Raw genomic sequence first — 19,592 nt, forward strand, 5'->3', positions numbered from 1 at the left:
AGAGGTCTCAGTGAAACAAGGAGCAGAATGAGTAGCCACCTTCAACAGAGACTATTTATCCCCACTCCCCAGCCCCAGGATGGAAAGAAAGGGCTACAGAGGGTTTCCTGCAAAAGACAGGGTCATTCAAAGCCAGCTGGGTGGGCCGTGGGGACAGAGGGAGGATGGGCCCCACTCAACCTTTTAGCTCATGAAAAGTAGTTAGAGACGAGCAGACGAGGTGCGGTGAATGTTCTTCAGTGTTTTCACCCAATTCACTGGCCTGTGGCTGCACATGCCTTTGGGGTTCACTTTCTGCAAAGGTGCTAGGGAGACCGACAGTGGGAATTTATTACCATCATTGTTATTATCTGCATTGTGATAGCACCACAGTCCTAGAGCCCAAGGCCCCATGGTGCTAGGCGCTGTACAGACAGAACAAAGGGACAGTCCCTGCCCCCAGGGCACCACAGTCTCAGCAATCTGTTGGCCTGTCTGCGGCTTAGTGATTTCTGGTCTCTAACTGGAGCCACCTGAAAGAGGCCAGATTTTCATAAAGCACCAAGCACCTGCCCTCTGAAAATCAGAGCCCTTGCACGGGTCTCCAGTGGGGCTCCCAACAGCTGCCTCTGTGGGGATTTGAACCTATGGTGCCTCAGACTGTAGACAGTTTAAAGCTGGTGCTTAGACCAATCAAACCCAGCGTGGCATAATACGGGCTTCTCATCCCTGTGTGAGCGTCTCTGCCTTTTCTTTAATGGCTCCTCCTGGAGGATTTTTATCCTCGGCAGGGAATTTGGTGTCATCTCTGAAGGAACATACACACACACACACCCCCTTGACAGCACTGGGGTTTGTGTTAAGGTGGCTCCTGGTGGTGCCTTTGCATTTCTTGCCTGGCTGCTGATCAGCCTGTGACACAGTGCTGCCGGCAGCACTCACTGCTGTCGGAAGTGTGCAGTACATGACGCTTTCCTGCTGCCGTGGAGGGGTCTATTTCCGTTCTCTCCAGCTGAGCAGCAGGAGCAGCAGCAGGAGCAGCAGCCTGAAAATCCCCCTTCACTTTCCCAAGGCTCCATCGGTGAGTGTCAGCTGTACACTGGGGGTCTGGGGGTATTTGGAATGATGCAAGAGACAGGCTGGTGCCAAGGGTTGAAGCCACCTCCTTCCCTGGGTGCCGGGGTCAGGGTGGACAGCTTATGCCTGTTGCCACATTTGGATCCCTTCGAGGGGGGCTGTTTATTTCTCTCATTGTAATTAGCAGCTTTAAAGGGATCTAAAAGCAACAGCACCTCCTCATCCTGCCCCCCACGCTGATGGTGCCAATGCCCCAATTCGTGATCTCTGGGTGGGCGTGTGTGTGTGCATGTGCTGACTGACTCTCTGATTTCATTCACAGGGGCCGTACTGCACGGGGAAGGGTTTTGCTCAGGTCCATTTTAGGGCTGAGACAGGCAACACCTTATGACACACACACAGAGCACAACCATTCCCCCCCGACCCCTTTGAATAGCCAAGGGCTGGGCATGCTATGATGCTGTCAGATTGTACAGGGCACTCTGCCATGGCTGGGTATCCAGGCTAAGTCTATAGCCATGTGGGCGTGTGCTGGGGCATTGAATCCAGCAGTCTCAAAATCCCTGATCACATCTGTTCAGTTGCCCCCTCCCTCCCTCTGCAGAGATTATCATGCACATTAAAAGCCTGTTCCCTTCCTCCTCTCCGGGTATCTCTTTCCCTTGCCTTTTCCCTAAGCGGCTTACAGAGCTGGCCAGTCCAGGGAGCAGTGTGATTTGGGGAGAGGAACCAGCAATTGCTTTTTTCAAGCTGAGGGAGGGAAGGGGAAGGACGTGGATCCCCTGCAGACATCCCACAAGGCAGGGCTTTAGGGGCCTTGGGATCCCTCTGTCTCTGTGACTCCCCCTCCATCTCTGTGGCAGGATTGTTCAGCACAGATCTCTTCTGCGCCTCTGGGCACTAGCCATCACATGCTACCAGCACAGCACATTGTGCTCTCTGATGCGGTGTGCGTACTCACACACACACACGTCTCTGCTTGCCATGGAAACCTTGCCATAGCAACCATGCCGGAATCAAAAATTAAACAGGCAGGGCAGGTGAGTGGGTGACCCCTTCCTGGTAGCCCATCAAATGGGCCTGATTCTCCTCTCCCTTAATCAGTCTTACACCAGCATCGCTCTTTTGTCTTACATGGTGCTAATTCTGATTTACACTAGCGTGAATGGGAAAAGGATCAGGACTATCGTGCAGCGAGGGTCCAAACCTGCAGTAACTGTGATACCCTCTTCCCTCTCCCTCGAGTCAACCTTTCCCCTGGTGCAGAGCAGGTGCTTCCCAGTCAGTCAGAGCTCTCCACTCCCTTACCGCAGAGGGTACATTTGGCCCTTGCTTTGCACAGGTGTCAGTGACCACGCTGAGGGACAGTAGACGAGATTCAGGCCTGCTGGGCCCTTGCTGTCGTATGTACCCTCACCACACCCCTGGGAGGGAAGGAAGTTCAACGATCCCCAGTTTACAGATGGGAACTGAGGCCTGGACAGACAACGGGTACGTCTACACGAGGAGACAAGCTTTGCAGCATGGCCGCAGCTGGCCTGGGTCAGCTGACTTGGGCTTGTGAGACAGGCTCCAGGGCTGAAAAATTGCTGCACAGAGTTTGGGCTGGGGCTGGAGCTGGGCTCTGGGACCCTCAACCCACGTGAGGTCCAACAGCCCCAGCCCCAGCCCGACCGTCTACACAAAATTTTTAGCCCCTTAGCGTGAGCCAGCTGACCTGGGCCAGCTGCGGCCAAGCTGCAGGGCTTGTATCCCCCGTAGACACACCTGAAGTGATTTGCCCAACATCACCTAGAAAGTCCGAACCCAGGTCTCCTGCATCCCAGAGTAGAGCTTTAAATGCTGGACTATTGCAGAGCGGGAAAATGATTTTCTTTGTTGGCGGGGCGGTGGGGCGGAAATGCTCATTTTATTTGAAGGGAAACATGTGGCTTTTAGCCCCTAGATATGATCTACTAGGGGGACTATTATCCTGTCTCTAAATACCCAGACATTTAGATCTGCCATTCCCTCACTGAGACATGACAAGGATAAACAAAAAATGCCATATTTGTGAGGCCTACTAAATACCAGTGATATTGACCAGGGCAGGACTAAGTGGGCAAAGCCTGCCCAGTTATTTCTTACCCAGGATTAGTTCTTCCTTTGCTCAATCACCAACTTTTTAATAAAAAGAAAGGTCTGCCACGCTCTTTCTTTCTTTAAAACTGTGATCGCATTCCCCTGGATTTTCCTGCAGGTGAATTTCTTTTGCACTGTGATGAAGCTGGAAGATTGGATCCATCTCTACTCAGAGCCCTAGTCAAAGTTTTAATTAATTTTTTTTTTACTAGTTCCAGTTTGCAACTTGGTTTTGTAATGAAGGAACAGGTCTATTGGGGCTACTGGTTTTGGGAGGGCTATTGGCCCATTATTTAAAATCAAACAGACCAATCAAAATCAGCAGAGACCTTATTAAAATAATCTAATGGGATCCTATGGAATTGCATCTGGGAAGCTGAACACATTTTAAAGAAAGTCTTTAAAGGAAAGTGATTTTAATCCCATGATTATGTAGAATCATCTGTAGTTCTCACTTACAGATGGTAGCAGGGATGTATTTGTAAACTGTTTTATGTTTCCAGCACTTTTCTCCTGTATCAGACAGTTCTTTAAAAGACTTATCTCCTGCTTCCGATTGGTGCAGGAGAAGTATAGTCTTAGAAGATGCCTATTTTGGGAGATTAATCTAGACAGAATGTTGCTACGTATCAGATCAGACATGTCCCTTTGCTTGGCGGAATCACACAAGTCATTTAAAGTGTCGCTGTCCTTTCAGCACTTTCATTGAGCAGAGAAGGAACAAGAATCCATCACTCAATCACGGGGGGGTGGGGGGAAAGGTGGCACAGTCAGCTGGGGAATGATTCAATAAAGCCCCTCGTTAGGGCAAACAGGGTTAAACCACTGACTCATTTAATAATATCAAAACCTAATATCACATCTCAAGATTTCTATAGCATCAAATCCTTCCAAAGTCCCTCACAAACTGTTGCATGCACAGAATTCACTTCATTTATTACTTACAAGCAGCCACCTCTGAGGTGGAACATGACAGCTGGACAAGAGCCCATAGTAATTCTACATTTCAGTTTAGTACAGGAAGCTAAGGAAAGCGTGGGTAGTGTTTAAACTGACTTCAATGGAGTTACTTGGATTGATACCAGCTGAAAATCTGACCCTGGGATTGGATGACAAACTATTGAGGATTTCCTGGGTTTACTAAAGTAGCCCAGAAACTCCTTGAGAGGAGCTGCTTTCTAGGGGAAGACCGCAAAAATGCAAAAGGAAAAGGGGAAAAAAAACCTCTTATGCCACAATCGTTTTCAAACAATTCGGGATGCAGGATCTGAATGGAGCTTGGGCAAAGTTTTGCATCGGTTCTCATTTCATCCAACCAGTTCCCCCACTCTGCTAACAGTGGGGCTGGATCCTCAGCGGGTGTCAATCGCCAGAGCCAACGGGGCTGTGCTAACATACACTAGTTGAGGATTGGGCCCAAGGTGGCCAGACCACTGAGGGTTCCTGACAAGAAATTAAGGTTTTTGTTCTGCCTGGCTCTGTTCCGACCTCCCTATATAAACCAGACTTCCCCTCATCCACTTAGACAGGGGAGCAGGAGCTCACCTTGCCACCAGGGGGAGTCAGAAACGGCCAGCTCCACTGCATCCCGTGACACCACCGTAAGAAATAGCTCAGGAAGGTTTTAAACACTTTGGGGATCTTTTATTCTAATATTTGCTGGGCCAGAGTGTGAGTGCAGCATGTGCCGGAGCCAAATGTTGATGCACTGAGACAAGGCATTGCACCACTATCTTATCTCACTTTACCAGACCTTAATCAAACAGACCTTGCCAGGCCAAACTAGGGGCCCGATCCTGTTCTCATCAATGTCCATGGGAAGGACTGTGTCCTATGTTATTGTACTACAATACCCTATACATTGCTAGGGCTTACCATTCTATTCCCATTCCAGAAATGGGCCAGACCTAAAACCTGGGATCCGAGCTTCTACATAGTTTAGGACCCAGATCTGAAGTTTACATTTGTCCCCTAATGCTACCATGGGCCCAACCAAAATCCCACAAGCCCCCAGACTTCAGGCTAGAAGCTACACATTACATCTTAGGCCATATCAACCTGTTTCCACCTTAAGGTACCATCCCATTCAAGACCAGACCAGACGCTCCTCTCTTTCCTCCCTGGTTTGTGCTTACGTCAGTCCCCTGGGCCTACTTCTCCTCTTAATCATGCTGATATGAATCTGGAGTAACTGTCCTAAAGTCAATGGGATTACTGCAGTGACAAAGCAGAGCAGAATCAGGTCCCTTGAGCTCAGGAGAGTTAGAAGCTGGGGAACGGTAGAGCTGGGAGGCCAGGCTGACCCAGGGAACTCAGACCAAGATCCTTCCTTCACATCAGTTCTCTCTCTCTCTTCCCAGCCGGGAGGGTGGAATGATGTTTGCAGTGTGCCAGCCAGACGTCCCCCTGAATGCTCCGTTCCATGAGGGCAAGCGGGACCCCACGCTGGGCATGGCCTTCCTCGCTGAACGGGAGCTCAGGCAGGACAAGAATTTCAACTTTGTGGCAGAAGGGTACGACAGCAACAAGAACTGGAGCCAGGTGGTGGTTGGGACCCGGATGGAGGGGGGCTCTGGCCAGATAGAAAACACAGCCTGTTTAACAGCCGATAATCTGGTGTTCTTAATGCAGAGACAGACAGCTCAGGGCAGGTTTAGGGATGCTCCCCGAAGGCTGAAATCAGACAAGCTGGGCCTCTCTGAGGAGGACGTGCGCAGCCCCCACAAGGGAGCCGAGCTCAGTGGCGCCGAGAAGGAGAAAGCGGCTACCGAAGACATGGCCAAAGAGTGTGAAAAATGGGCTGGCTCCCCCTTAGAGGACAATGGCTATGCCAGCAGCTCCCTCAGCATTGACAGCCCCGACAGTAGCACCGGCAATGCCTGGGAGGCACCCACTGCCGCCACCAAAGACCCGAGGAACCAGCCAGCGCCTCAGGTGTCCGACGCAGATCCCGAAAACTCCTCCAACTTGGACACGGTCTTCCCGGTGCTGGCCGAGGCCTTCCAGAACCTCCAGGACAAGATGAGATACAAGGAGCGAGAGAAGGAGAAACACCACATCCACCTGGTGATGTATCGGCGCCTGGCCCTTCTGCGTTGGATCCGCGGCCTCCAGCAGAAAGTGGCGGACCAGCAGAACCGGCTGCAGGAGAGCTTCGACACCATCCTGGACAACCGCAAAGAGCTCCTCCGGTACATCCAGCAGGGTGTGGTGTGCTCCAAAGCACTGGCTCACGCTGGCCTGTGAAAGAGGCTCATCCCCCATCTGTCACAGTTAGATCTGCCCACCCCCGCCCGCCCAATCCTTACCCGGCTCTAACCAGTTGTTTCGTCTGAGCACAGCATCCAGGATTGGGCCCCACTGAGTTTTGCAGTCAGCTCCCAGGTTCTGCACGGGAGGTGGGCATGAGATGCTCTTGTCTTGTGCACCCAGGGATTTCGTGAAGCTTGAGGACACCCAACCTGATGAACGCCAGATGGTATTTATGAGCGGGAACAACGTAGCTAGAAGCATGTTGCCGTCCATTTCCATGCATGACTCTCGCTGAGAGCACAAGTGAAAAGTCTGAAATGTGCCCCAGCTAGTGGCTGAGAAGTCAAGGAACAGGAGGGTCTGGTGCCATTTGAAATGAGCCTGATTAACCCTTTCTCAAACCAACCCCCCCCCATGCTGCATATTCCTTTAGCACAAACCATTAACCCTTCGCCAGCTGATTAGCAGCCAGGATTCACCAATGTTCCCAGGACCCCAGTCTCACTGGAGATCTCACCTGAGACCTGGGGTCACTAGTGAATTGGCACAGGCCAGTCAGAAAGCTCGTATCTGATTAGTTAGCCAGAGGGTTATTTCTGGGTGGAATGTTCCATCATAACAATACCCCTAAGGATAGTCTACTACTGTCAATCTACTGACCTCTCTCTCATTTTTTTTCCACCAAATGCATCCGGTGAAGTGAGCTATAGCTCACGAAAGCTTATGCTCTAATAAATTTGTTAGTCTCTAAGGTGCCACAAGTCCTCCTTTTCTTTTTGCGAATATAGACTAACACGGCTGCTACTCTGAAACCTGACCTCTCTCTGAGTCCATCCCATCTCCTTAGCTCTCTCTCTGTCTATCACAGACGAGCTGCCTACTCAGAGGTCCAATGAGTGCCCAGAGGCTCTCAAATTTCACCCTAAATCCATAACCATTTAGTCCCACTGTGCTTCGAAAGTGATTGGTCAGGAACAGCTCATCAGCAGTGTCATAGCCTGGCTCCTCTCAAAGGCCTGGGTCTCCCCAACTGGCTCTTCAACACCTCCTCTAATCTCTTTCTCCTCCTCCCCCTGCAACCACCTCTTCCCCCCCTTCCCCTTCGCTATGTGTGACTGCTCCCCCTCTTGTCCGGCCAGCACAGCCTCAGCCGCTTTCTGCATTGGCTGGATAGCCGTTTGTCAGGGTCCCGTCTGCAGATAGCTCCCCTGGCTGCGGCTACTGCTGTGGCTTTACCATGCCCATGCTCACCCTGCCTGCCTCTTCCAAAGAGTGTTCTCTAGACCCAGCCTGTTGGGTCTGTTGGTTACTACAGCTCTGAATGGGGCACAATTCTCTTCACAATCCAGCTTTGCTGAGGCTCATGATCGGCATCCGATGAAGTGAGCTGTAGCTCACGAAAGCTTATGCTCAAATAAATTTGTTAGTCTCTAAGGTGCCACAAGTACTCCTGATCTTTGAAACTCTCCCTATAATTCTTTGAATTAACATTTTAAATAGGAATCCTATTCACCATGGCTCTGCAACATTAGGAAGGTTTGCAATTGTCCCCCAAGTACGTCCTTTGTTTGGAGTGTGAATCTAGACATGAAAATTGCCATTAAAATCAGAAATGGGAGAACTCCACTGGCCATTGTTAGAATCCACTGGAAAACCATGACTTCTGCACTGAGATCTGAATTCAAAGCTTTTAGGTTGAAGATTTCATTTGGGTTTTGGCCTTCAGAGTTTTCCCTCCCCTGGTTGTTCTAGAAGCCACGATAAGAACTGCTGGAAAAAGAGAATCTTTATTTATAGATTTAATGGCCATTGTAATCATCCAATTTTAGTCTGACCTGATGAATTGCAGGTGTCAAAGGTGCTGTGCAGTCAGGTTATTGTTTACATTGCACAGGCTGCCAGTTTCTTAGGGAACTTTTTACCCCATCTCTGTACCATCTACGACATTTCCCATGAAAAACAACACTTTAAATGAAGGAGGAAAGATGTTTGAAAGAGCCCAAATCAAACCTTGAACCATGGAGCTCATGGAAACACTAACCCTCTGCTGGATTTTTCCTTCTCTAGCTTAGATCGTAGGGCCTGAATCGGAGAGCTGAGATGCCAGATCAGGCTGTTCTGTTGGTGGAACATATAATTGCAAGTGGTGTATGCTGCTCCCACATATTCATTGCTGTGACGGGAATGAGCTCCTGACTATTGTGTGTGTCTTGTGTTGACAGCCAATGCCTTGTAAGAAACAGATTATGCATGTCCAGCAAGCTCTGTAAGAATCGATGGGTTGCATATGCTTGGGATTGTAATCTGCAGCAATGTGTAATGTGCTCTGAGTGTAAAAGTCCATCTAGTGACAAAGGTCCTTAGTGCAGCAAAGCATTTCAACCCATGCTTGAGTTCCTCCCTATTTGGCAACGCACTTAAGCCCATGCTTGCTTTAAGCATGTGCTCAGACTGTAAAGGCCATCTGACCTCCTTCACAGCACGGCCAGATAATTTCATCCAGGGATTCCTGCAATAAGCCTGGAACTTCTGTTTGATCTAGAGTGTGCCTTTTAGAAAGATGTCCAGCCTTGACTTAAAGGCTTAATTCCCACTGATGTCTAGTTACGCATGAGCTTAACTGCTTTGCTGACTTGAGATGGACGAATGAATTGGGGTCGAAGACAGAGACTCATACTATTAAGAGCTGACCTCAAAATGCTTTAAAATAGGTTCAAGTTTCATTTAACTCTAATATTTTTTTCAGATTCAGTATTACAATATATTGATTTAGATTTTTTTATTATACTTACACACACACACACACCCCACACCCTCCCATCTACCTACAGTATATATTTAAAAACTAGGTGCCAAATCAGAAAATTCCCTTAGTAATAACCTCTCTCAAAGCTGTGCTGTTCATGTTCTATTAATTTATTATTGTAAAGCAAAGAGAATAACTTTTCTAATCCATTTTTCCAATGGGAAATGCACATACAGAGTATAAGATATATAAGAGAGATTAAAAAGAGACTGTTGTCTTTATTTGGTATATTTTCTTACAAGTGAATTTGCTCCATATTCTATTATTCTTTTTTTTTTGTACTGTACTAGGGGAGGCAGTGTGGTTTAGTGGCAAGAGGAAAGGCCTAGGAAGTCAAGAGACCTGGATTCTGTTCCCACACCTGCCACCGACCGGCTGGGTGAAATTGGGTGTGTCACTTCACCTCTCTGTGCCTCAGTTTCCCCATCTGCAAAATGGGAGTTATGGTACTGAACTCAACAGAGTGCTCTAAGATGGACAGATAGATGAAAATTGCTATATAAGAACTATGTATTATTATTATTAGATTATATTCCATGCTCACTGCACCTTCACAAAGCTGCAGTTGATACCTGCAATAACTTCCATTTTGCACCACGTTTCTTCATATCTTCCAATAAGCAGAAGTGAGGATACGGTCCCATAGCCCTCACTTACGTGTGTAATTCCAGGAAAGTCAACAAGATTAGGCACGTGACTAATGCTTGCTCGTGGGAGAAGGGGTTGTAGCATTCAAAGTTATGCTGCTGACCCTTCAATCCTTATGCATATTTAGACTGTAAGCTCTGCCTTCTTGTTAAATAGCTCTTCAGCACCTAACACAACAACTCTTGACTGGGACCTCTAAGTGCTACCACAATTTCAACTAATAATAACTGAGTCAGTGGGGACTGCAGGGTCAGGTCCTGTAGAGAGCAGGAAACCCCATTACTGTAATAATGAAACACCTGTAGCTTGAGTTTTGATCCTGAAAGAATGCAAAAGAAGAGCTAAAACAGGCGATTTTCTTTAAGAATCAGTTTTTAAAGATGCAGCATTCAAAATGCAAGAAGGTGACCAAATCTTGTCCTGGCATTAGAAAAGAAAACCTGCAACAGATTTCTCGCCCTCTGCATCCCGGCCAGGAGGACTCCAGCCTCTCTGTGAGGAGAAATACTTTGCTCCTCGAAGGGCATCACTGCTTTTGTGTTCGCTTCTATTCTAGGGCCTGCTGGCTGTTGTCTGTATCACTGACATGCTAGATCATGAATTATTATACATATTAATATTAATAAAGTTTGGAGATAAAAAACACATCGCACAAAGTACTCCTTTAATACTCTTCAACAGCTGGCTATTGTACTGTGCATGATATTTTCATCCTGATCCTGTTGCATGAGAGTTAGAACACCAGAGGCCTGCTTTTACCTCACTGGGTAGAACTGACAGAAGGCATTATACATTGTTGCAACAGATGTTCCAGCCTTCACCTGCATTTAGTTCACGTGTGTGGAGACAGAGCTATAGGAAAGAGCATCTTGAGAGCTACCAGTGGGAAGTGAGTATATGGCACTGGGTACTGGAGTGGTGCTGCAGTGGTAGCATATTGACTTTGGACTAGAAGAGAATCGAGGTCACAACTTGAGGGTAGAACTGATGTAGAGGGTGTCATGTGCTCAGCACCATGCCTCTCTCCAGAAGGACCTCCTTCTGGTCCATGCTCAGAGCACCATCAGTGGGGCAGCCTTGTAACCTTCTCCTCCAGCCCAGGCTGTGACATGGGGCTCTTGATGGCTTAGATAAAATCAGAGCCAACCCTAGTCAATACGGGTCCAATAAATATGGATATTGCCCTCAGCTTCTGCCAATATCCATTCATTATCCCCATTTCACAAATGACAAACTGATGCCTTGAGAGATGAAATGACTTATACCCAAACTCACGTACAGGGTCGATGGCCGATCCAGGAAGAGAGGCCAAAAGTCCTGACTTAAAATCCCCTCCTCTAACACTAGACCATGATCCCTTTCACTTGGGTTTCTGGTGACGACAGTTCTCCTTAGGTCCTTCCATGGCCCCACAACAGGGTCTGTTCCCTGCCCCAGCCCTGCTCATTGCTAAGTATGGGCTGGCTTTACAGCCCTTGAGGTTCCTGACTGGACTGGTGGTGTAGAGCTCAACCCCCCCCCCCCCGTGCTTCCACAATACCCCATAAATGGTGCCTGAGATTCACCGACTTCCTGGCGTTTATGCATCAATTTCACTCACCTCGCCTGGTGGTGGCTCATTTCAGGGCAGTTGCTGCTTTCCTTTTTCTAGCCCCCACCCAAGGCAGGCTAGGAAAGCACCCAAAAAGGCACTGGCTGCCATGTTTAATTGCGTAAACTGCAGGACAAAACATGGCAAGCAGAGAGCAGAGCATGACCGAGAGTGAATAAAGCTTGCCCTGTCAGATCACCGTATTGTAGCCGATTACAGATAGCAGGAGCTACTGTCCCACAAACCTCAAGTTTCATGACTCATGTCAGGAAATTAGTAGTCAGACAGGTTTTCAAGCAGGAGTGAGAGTTGGGCCCTGTGACAACGTGGCACATCTCACGTGGCAGCGTGATATATGACCTGAAAAGGTCTGGCCATGCAACAATGTGGCGCATGTCATGTGACAGCATGGCACATGACCTGAGATGGTCCAGCTATGAGACAATACTGCCCAGGTCATGTGACAACATGGTACGGTACCTGAAATAGGCCAATCACACAAGAATGCAGCATATGATCTGAGAAAGTCTGGCTGTGTTATGGCATTTGCACGTGGTCAGATGGAGTCCAAGTAGGAACATGAACTGATTCAGGCTGAGGCCTTGCCTACACTGGAGATCTGCCCTGGTTTCAGACTTGGATGCCTGTCCAGCGCTGTAGGTGCATCACTGCAAACCCTCCTGCTTGCAACTGGGATGAGCTGCACCTGGGTCTCACCTTGTGTACACAAGGAGGTTCAGCTGTTGCGGCTGCAGGTCAAAATGTCTGGAATGGAGGCCAGTGCAGACAAGGTTTCACACTTCCTGAAGGCCAATGTCCATTGGGAGGAACCATTTTGTGTTGCATCTCCCAGATGGGACATGAGCCCGTCAGACACATCAACAGCAACGTTTTCCCACCTCCCGAAGACAAAAGCTGTCGCAGGGTTAGGCGCAAGATGATTAAAAAGCCAGCGTTATCCAGCTGAACAGCTCACAGGGCTGACAGTGGGATAGAGGGTCTTTTGTCAACAGGGACCTGCTCTGCACCCAGGCCATCTGACATGTGTTTGGGAACCTCATTGAAAATCAATTGGTTGATCTTGATTCATTTCTAGAAGACAAGGATCCATGTTACAAAACCACCACAATATTTGCCCCATTGACCATTGGCAAATTCAGAAGAGAAACCAAGGCCTGGCTTCATCTGGGGCTGAGGTCACCACTAGGCAGAGTCATTCCGAGTCAGCGTGGAGAAGCTGATGTTGCTGATGCTTGGTCTGTATCTACTCTGTGGCTGAAAAGGTGGAGTTCAACCTTCAGGGCTGGTACAATGGCAATACCAGCCAGCCAAAAAGGTGTCATGGGGCTAAACCAGAAGCTCAGGATCCCCGCCCCATGCCCCCAAAGTAGCACTTCAGACTTTACAGATATATCTCTGAAACGAAGGCCAGCAATCAGTCTGCCTTCCTCTCTGTTCATTTACCTAACTGGCCTTACCATCAGTTGGTGCAGAACAGAACTATAAACATCTGCACAGAAAGGCCCAGAGTTGTAAGAATTCCTCTCTGTGGTCCTCCGCACTTTGCACGTACAATTGTGCGCATATAATCCCCGCAAGGGCATGTGCAGAGTGCCAGCTGGACTGCTCCGTGCCCAGGGGCACATGCGGTGTCCATGACATCACAGATGCGGTGACGCTTGTAAAATACTGGTGGCCATTTAACTTTTAAAAATCCAAGACAGAGCCAACCTCCCAACAAAATGTGAACAAAATGGAGCCGGTGCTAACTTCTGTGTTGTTCCCGTGATCTGGTGTGGCTGCATTATTTACCATCCTCCTAAACCAGGGTGGCTGGATTCCCTGAGCTCCCCGTCCCACCTGCCCTGCAGCGGTTGGTTAATAAGGAGAGATGGGATGTTTGCTACAGGCAGATGGGTGGCAGATAAAACACCTGAGTATTGACCTAAAGGTGACTTTGCCTGGGGCACTGCAGAGATTAAATAGAGATAAAAAGAGAAGCCATACCAGGCCTTTGAACCTTCCGTCACCTTTCCCCCCTCTCCTTTGCAGCCCCGACAACCTGTGAGAATTCAAAGCTGCAGTGGCCCCTTTTAAAAACAATGCGCACACACAAACCTAGGCTCTGTTTGGGACCTAGGGATGGGTGTCTTAGGCAGGGTGGCTTTGGCTTTATTCACCACTCAGTGGGGGCTCTCAGGAATTTTGTCCCTCAACATCTGCAAATTTATTAGGAATTGTGTGTGCTCTAACTTTATTTGTCTAAGGAAGGAACATTTTCCATTTTGGCTTGAACTCTAATTCCAAGCCTGCCTGCCTGTGGCACATTCACTCAGACAGGGGCTCTGCAGGATTAAGAGAACATTAGACCCTGGGCTGTCTGCTGTCCTGACCTGCAGAGAAAGTGAGTGATTCTCTGTTTATCTTGGTCGAGTGTTTTATATAAATAATTATTTCCAAGGTAAATATTGCGAAAATCCAGATTATTTGCTCAAGAAATGAAGGAATAACTCAGGGAGCAGATCAAAGGGGTAGATCTGCTCCGTAAACAAGAGGCTTCCTTCTTGGTTATTGTGAAGTTCCCTCTGCTTACGCCCTTAGTGCTGTTTTTTACAGAGCCAGTTTTGATTTGCAAAATCAACCTCATACCAAATTTCCAACCTCCTTTAAATACCCAAACAAGATTTGCAAATTAATGAAAACCCCTCCCAACTGCAGGGGGAAAAAAGCCTGACTGCATGCCAACTTCAGAGTCCACCAAGGCTCCTTTACTATTTCCAAGACACTCAGATCTAGGAAGATTATAACTTTGCAAAACAAATTCCCTTCATGCCTGTTTTACAATCGGTGGCCTCCATTATCAACCACACCCAGCCTGCTCTTTTCAGCCTCCCACTGTCCCTGTCTCTCTAAGATGACTATCATTGCTGCCTTTGCACTATCGCTAACCTTTGATCTGCAGGGCAGGCCAGTGACCTCCCTTCTTTCACTGGCCAACATCAATTTTGCTCCCAGCAGGATAGATACAGCAGGCAGGAGGCCAGAACCTCACCTGGTGTAAAGGGGAGCTGATTGACACCAGCTGAAGATCTGGTCCAGTGCTTTGTCTGTCTGCCATTGTCCCCAGAGAGGCAACGAACCCAGCAAGGTCTCCTTGCCATGCCTGGGTTTGGGATTGCATTTCCCATCTCCCTTGTGCTGCCCATGCATCTGAGGCCTGCTGTTTAGAATCACCTCCATGGTGGGGTTTTTAGTTCGTTTTTTCTTTTTAAATCACACGCTGTTTCCCAGCGAACATAACCCCAGCTGATGCAAGTCTGACTTGCGCTGCAGGCACTGGAAAATAAATACAAAAGGGAGAGGGAGGATGGTCCTGTAGTTAGGGGTCTTGGGTTTAAATCTCTGTTCCACCGCAGACTCCTTCAGTCATTTCATTTCTGTGTGTCTCAGTTTCCCAGCTATAAAATGGGGATCATTGCCCTGTCCCACGTCAGAGCAGTGTTCTGAGGGGGAACACGCAGAAGATTGTGAGGGACTCGGATACTCCAGTGTCAGAGGCCATGTAAGTACCATGGAGAGATGAGCACACAATGAAGAGGTAATAGACAAATGTGATGCTGAACTTGGAATGACCAACCTGCAATGAGACCTGCCTTTCTTCTCCGCACCCCCCAAATTCTTTTAACAAGTGTTCTGGCCCAATCCCACCAGCATTCTGCACGGGGAAGGATCGCAGGGTTGGTCCCTTCGTGATGAAACATATAGGTGATGATTCGTTAAATATTAGCTTAAATAACAGCACCTTTAATGTCAAAAGGTTCTCAAAGCCTTTACACACTATGGGCCTGAGTCTGATCTTGCATATGTTTGGCTATTGACTTTTGCAGAGGTGCTCCTTGTTTAGGGCCTGCTCCAAAGTCCATTGCAGTTAATGGGGTTTGAATGTGCATTAGTGTAAGTGGTATCATCAGGAGCCCTTGAAAGCCCCCATGGCTCAGAAACATGGCACTGTTCCCTGTACTTTGTAATGTCCTGGATAGGTAAGGGCTGGGGCAGGCTGAGTGAGCAGTTTGTCACCCGCGGTAGTGCCCTGATGCCTATTTAAGCAAGGCCTTTAAAAAGCCAGCATTTCTCTTTGCCTTTCAATTTAGGCCCAAACGCACGTGGTTTATGTTGACAGTGCAGCCCCTTTTCAGAGGGGCTGAGAACCCCCCAACCCAGCTGACGTCCATGGGAGCCGCAGCTCAATATCAGGGATGCCGGCACCTGTCCACTGACACCCACCAAACTCATTTCACCCCCCAGTGATCAAAGGCTCACGGCCCTGGGCCACACTGGGTGGATTCTGAGCAGCCCTCTGGAAGTGAAAGGCTCTGGCGCCAGATGATCCCCAGACCCAGGGATTTTCCCTTCCTGAGGTGACCACGGGACTCACAGCTCCCACTCTGGCAAGGGAGCCACTGAACCTAACTAGGGCCTGCAAACAAGTCACCCTGCAAGATGAGCTCATCCCCTTCCAGGATCCATGTGTGCCTCCCTGCTAGACACACTTGCAGCAGCGTGGGAGGTCTCTGGAGGATGCCAAAGCAGAAAGAGGGGCTCTCTTTGTGCCTGGTGCCCCAGGCAGGGCTCAGCCGTGCTGCCTCAGGGCATCTGGACAGTGGAGTTAAGAGCCCTTTGTGTGCAGCCCTCCCCTTATCCTTCCATGAGCTGTGTCAATCTTGCAGCCCACTTCCCTGGACGGCAGAAATCGCACCCATTCGGGACGATGGCTCCACAGCTGCTAGTGCTCCAGGCTGAACCTGGGCTCCAAGCTGACGTGTGGGTTTAAAACCAAAAAGCATGGATGTTGTTTGTGCTCTGTGCTGCAGCATGGGAGAGCAGGTACAAGGAGCCTTCCACCCCTTTGCGTATCCTTGCCAGGCATCAAACCTGCCCTTCTCCCAGGGTGAGGGTCACCCCTCTGCAGAGGGAACAGCAGAAGGCAGCACAGGGCCACTTCAGTCCCACACCAGCCCAAGCACAAGGATCGGGAACTTTTCATCAAAGCCAAAACATTTTATAAAGATTCATCAGTTCCTGTGGTCCAGGGGCTGGCTGGTCACCTTGGATAAGAGAGAGCGAGAGCGGGGAGCATCCTGCTTTGAATGAGATTTTCGATCCGGAACCAGCCACTCTGCAAAAACATTGGGAAGGGTTTGGGTTTGTTCCAGTGCGAAATGAAAACAAATTTCGTCACTGCCCAAGCTGCCGTGAAGCCGAATGGTCACCCTGCAGACAGCTCTACGTTAATGATTAAGAAGCAGTTTCTACTCGCTGTCTCCTGGCAAGAGAAAATGCTTCTTACCCAATCCAGATTCATTCTCATACAGCCCTGGGCTAGGCATGATTGACTCTTATGGAGAGTTCAAGGGCCAGAATCAGAGACAGCCCATGAGTGCCTGGACTCCAGACAGCCACGGCTCAGAACTTTTCACATCCTGGTGGCTTGCTGCACTATTCTTGCAACGTTCTCACTGCAGGCAGTACAGATTTTGCCGGCTGTAGGACTGGTCTGAGCTGCATTTCTGGGAGAACCTGCAACCAAAGGCACTCAATGTTCTTGCTGCCCTAAACCAATATGTTGCCCACGGGTCCTGATATTTCCTTCGTGTCATAGCGACCGGGAGGTTCTTCAGAGCTGAGATTGCCCCTTGTGGCATGGCGCCACCTTGTGGTCAGCGCACATATCTAAGAGGAAGCAGCAAGAGCTCGAGAGAGTTGCAGAGACAGACGGTTGAGGGGTTCTCTGGGCCATGCCAAATTGGGTATCATTCATTATGGTGCCGAATTGTTAAATTAAAGCATTCATCTGAAACTGGAAGCTTTGTGATTCCTTGAGCCTTCTACACCCCGTTTGTCTGACTGAGAGTAATAAGGAGTTTTCTTAAAAGATCAACCACTCTGCTGCACCCGGTTTGGTTTTATCTCTGGAATGATGAATGATACACCAGGGGCAATCAAACTAAATGGCAGACCCTCTGCAGAAGCCTCTTGGCATCATACATGTTTCATGAGGAACCATCTATGAGACGAACAAGAAACCTGTTCTGGTGTTGCGAGCTGCGCCCATGTAAGACTTGGATCTTTTAAGGCAATCCTGCAACCTGACAGCGCCTGTGCATCTCATTTGGCGATGGTGACCTCTGTTAAAGTTAAATAGAAACAAAAAAGCCCTCTGAGCAATTTTGTGCCAGCCAAGGCAGACACGAGGCTGACATTTCAGCTTATTAGGGTTGCAAATATTGTGTTAGTGATTCAAACAAAATAGCTCAGCCCTCTTGCTATCCCAGCATGCCATGGCTGGAACAGGAGTCATCATGATTTACATTTTTCAGGCTCTGGTTCTCACTCCCCTCTATCTTGTATTGGCTTTAGACCCATTGCAGTAGCTGTATAAAAACACAGTCACTTCTGCCTGAAGCTGAAAAGGAAAATCCCAGAAGCTGCTGCAAGCAATACAGAACAGAGAGCAGGTTGCAGGCAGATTGTGGGAATATCAGCATCTCGTTTTGAATTTGCCATGCCTGTGTTCCTAAAATGTCAGGCCTAAAATAAAGGCCATCGTTTGAAAGTCTCAGTTCACAGTCAGAAAACATGGCACATTTTCACACTGCAGAACGCCTCTAAATGTAGACACTCATATGCCAACATATATACATGCCCCTGACACACACGATCACTCAAGTCACACTTAAAAGGGACGCACCAAACATACAGAAGTGACATGGGTGCATACTGTGGGTGCATGCACATAAACATATTACTTCATGTATGTATATATGCACAGATCTACATGTACTCTCCTTTCCAAAGACAGATTCCACATGTATACAAATACACACATGCGTAGGTTGCACTCTCACTCACACTCACACACACACACACACACACACACACACACACAGCTGACATTGCTATTCCTTGGCTACTTAATTTTGATGTTTCTTTTCTGAAACTGTTTCCCTCTTGTCTCTTTTTCAGCAGCACCACGATGGGCAAGATACCGAGTGTTTAACTGTGCCATACTATCTGATGAAAACACAGTTTGAGACTGCCTTTTTTAATGATTCTATTTGAAATGTAGTTGCTTCCACACATCTTCCTTCAGGGTAGAATATTAAGCAAGCGCAACTCGGCTGGAAATTCAGATTGTTTTCGTGTCTGTTTTCATTTACATTTTAATGATAGAGAAATCTTATCAATCGGGCTGTTTGCCACACGACTCCTTGGGAAAAAAGAAAAGCAGCAGTCCAGCCCCTCCCCTGCACAAACTCCTGAAGGTGTGGAGGATTTTCCATTCACTTTTTGGGTAGAGAAGGGTCGGGAAATTGTGTGTGTCCCGTTTATGATTTCTTAAAATGGATGGAACGTGCAGATGTCAGATCCGCTGGGGCTGCAAACAGATGGTGTCTCACTGAGGTCAAAGGAGCTAGGTTGATTTATACCAGCTAAGGATGTGGCCATAATTTTTTGTTTTGTTTTTGATGGAAATAAGAATATAAATAAAGAATTTGGCCAGAATTAGTGACATTCCTCCCCTATTGTTTAGGCAGAGCAGCTGGAGTGGTTACTATTATTTCTATGACAGTAGCAACTAGAGACTCCACTGCACTAGGCGCTGCACAAACATATAGGAAAAGTCAGCTCCAGCTCTGAAGAGCTTGGGAGAAGACACAGTCACAGAGAGACGACTGACTTGGCTCAGGTGGTCACACAGAACTAGGGACTGAATGCAGGGTCTCCTGACACAATCTGGTACCCCATCCACTGAGCCACACTGCCTCTCCATGCCTTAGTGTTTGTGGTGGCTACATGATCAGTGGTTCCCCCCCGCCCATGCTAACTGTATCAATAATCCTTTTGGAGTGTTATTACTACTGGCACTGTTAAGGTGCCCATCTCCATGGTATCTGGCACAGATCTGAGGACTCTGGAAGCACTGTTGGATCCCAACCCAGCTCCTCAAATCTAAGTCTCTTTGAAAGTTTTATCTTGGAGAAGCGGCAGATTCCAACCTCTGGATCCAAAGCCAGCCCTCTGGGCTGGTACCAGGGTAGATCCAAACCTAGAAGTGAC

At 48.4% G+C, this 19,592-nt stretch overlaps 1 protein-coding gene across 1 annotated transcript; it reads left to right on the forward strand.

The window, feature by feature from the left end:
• The first annotated feature begins 895 nt into the window (after positions 1–895).
• Positions 896–6,970, forward strand: C19H1orf216 (chromosome 19 C1orf216 homolog). The gene is made up of 2 exons (XM_038377263.2): positions 896–1,060; positions 5,538–6,970. The coding sequence occupies exon 2, from the start codon at positions 5,551–5,553 to the stop codon at positions 6,421–6,423; it is 873 nt and encodes a 290-aa protein (XP_038233191.1). The 5' UTR covers positions 896–1,060; positions 5,538–5,550; the 3' UTR covers positions 6,424–6,970.
• Positions 6,971–19,592: the final 12,622 nt, after the last annotated feature.

This window comes from Dermochelys coriacea, chromosome 19 (genome assembly GCF_009764565.3).
Source record: "Dermochelys coriacea isolate rDerCor1 chromosome 19, rDerCor1.pri.v4, whole genome shotgun sequence".
Classification (NCBI taxonomy): domain Eukaryota; kingdom Metazoa; phylum Chordata; order Testudines; family Dermochelyidae; genus Dermochelys; species Dermochelys coriacea.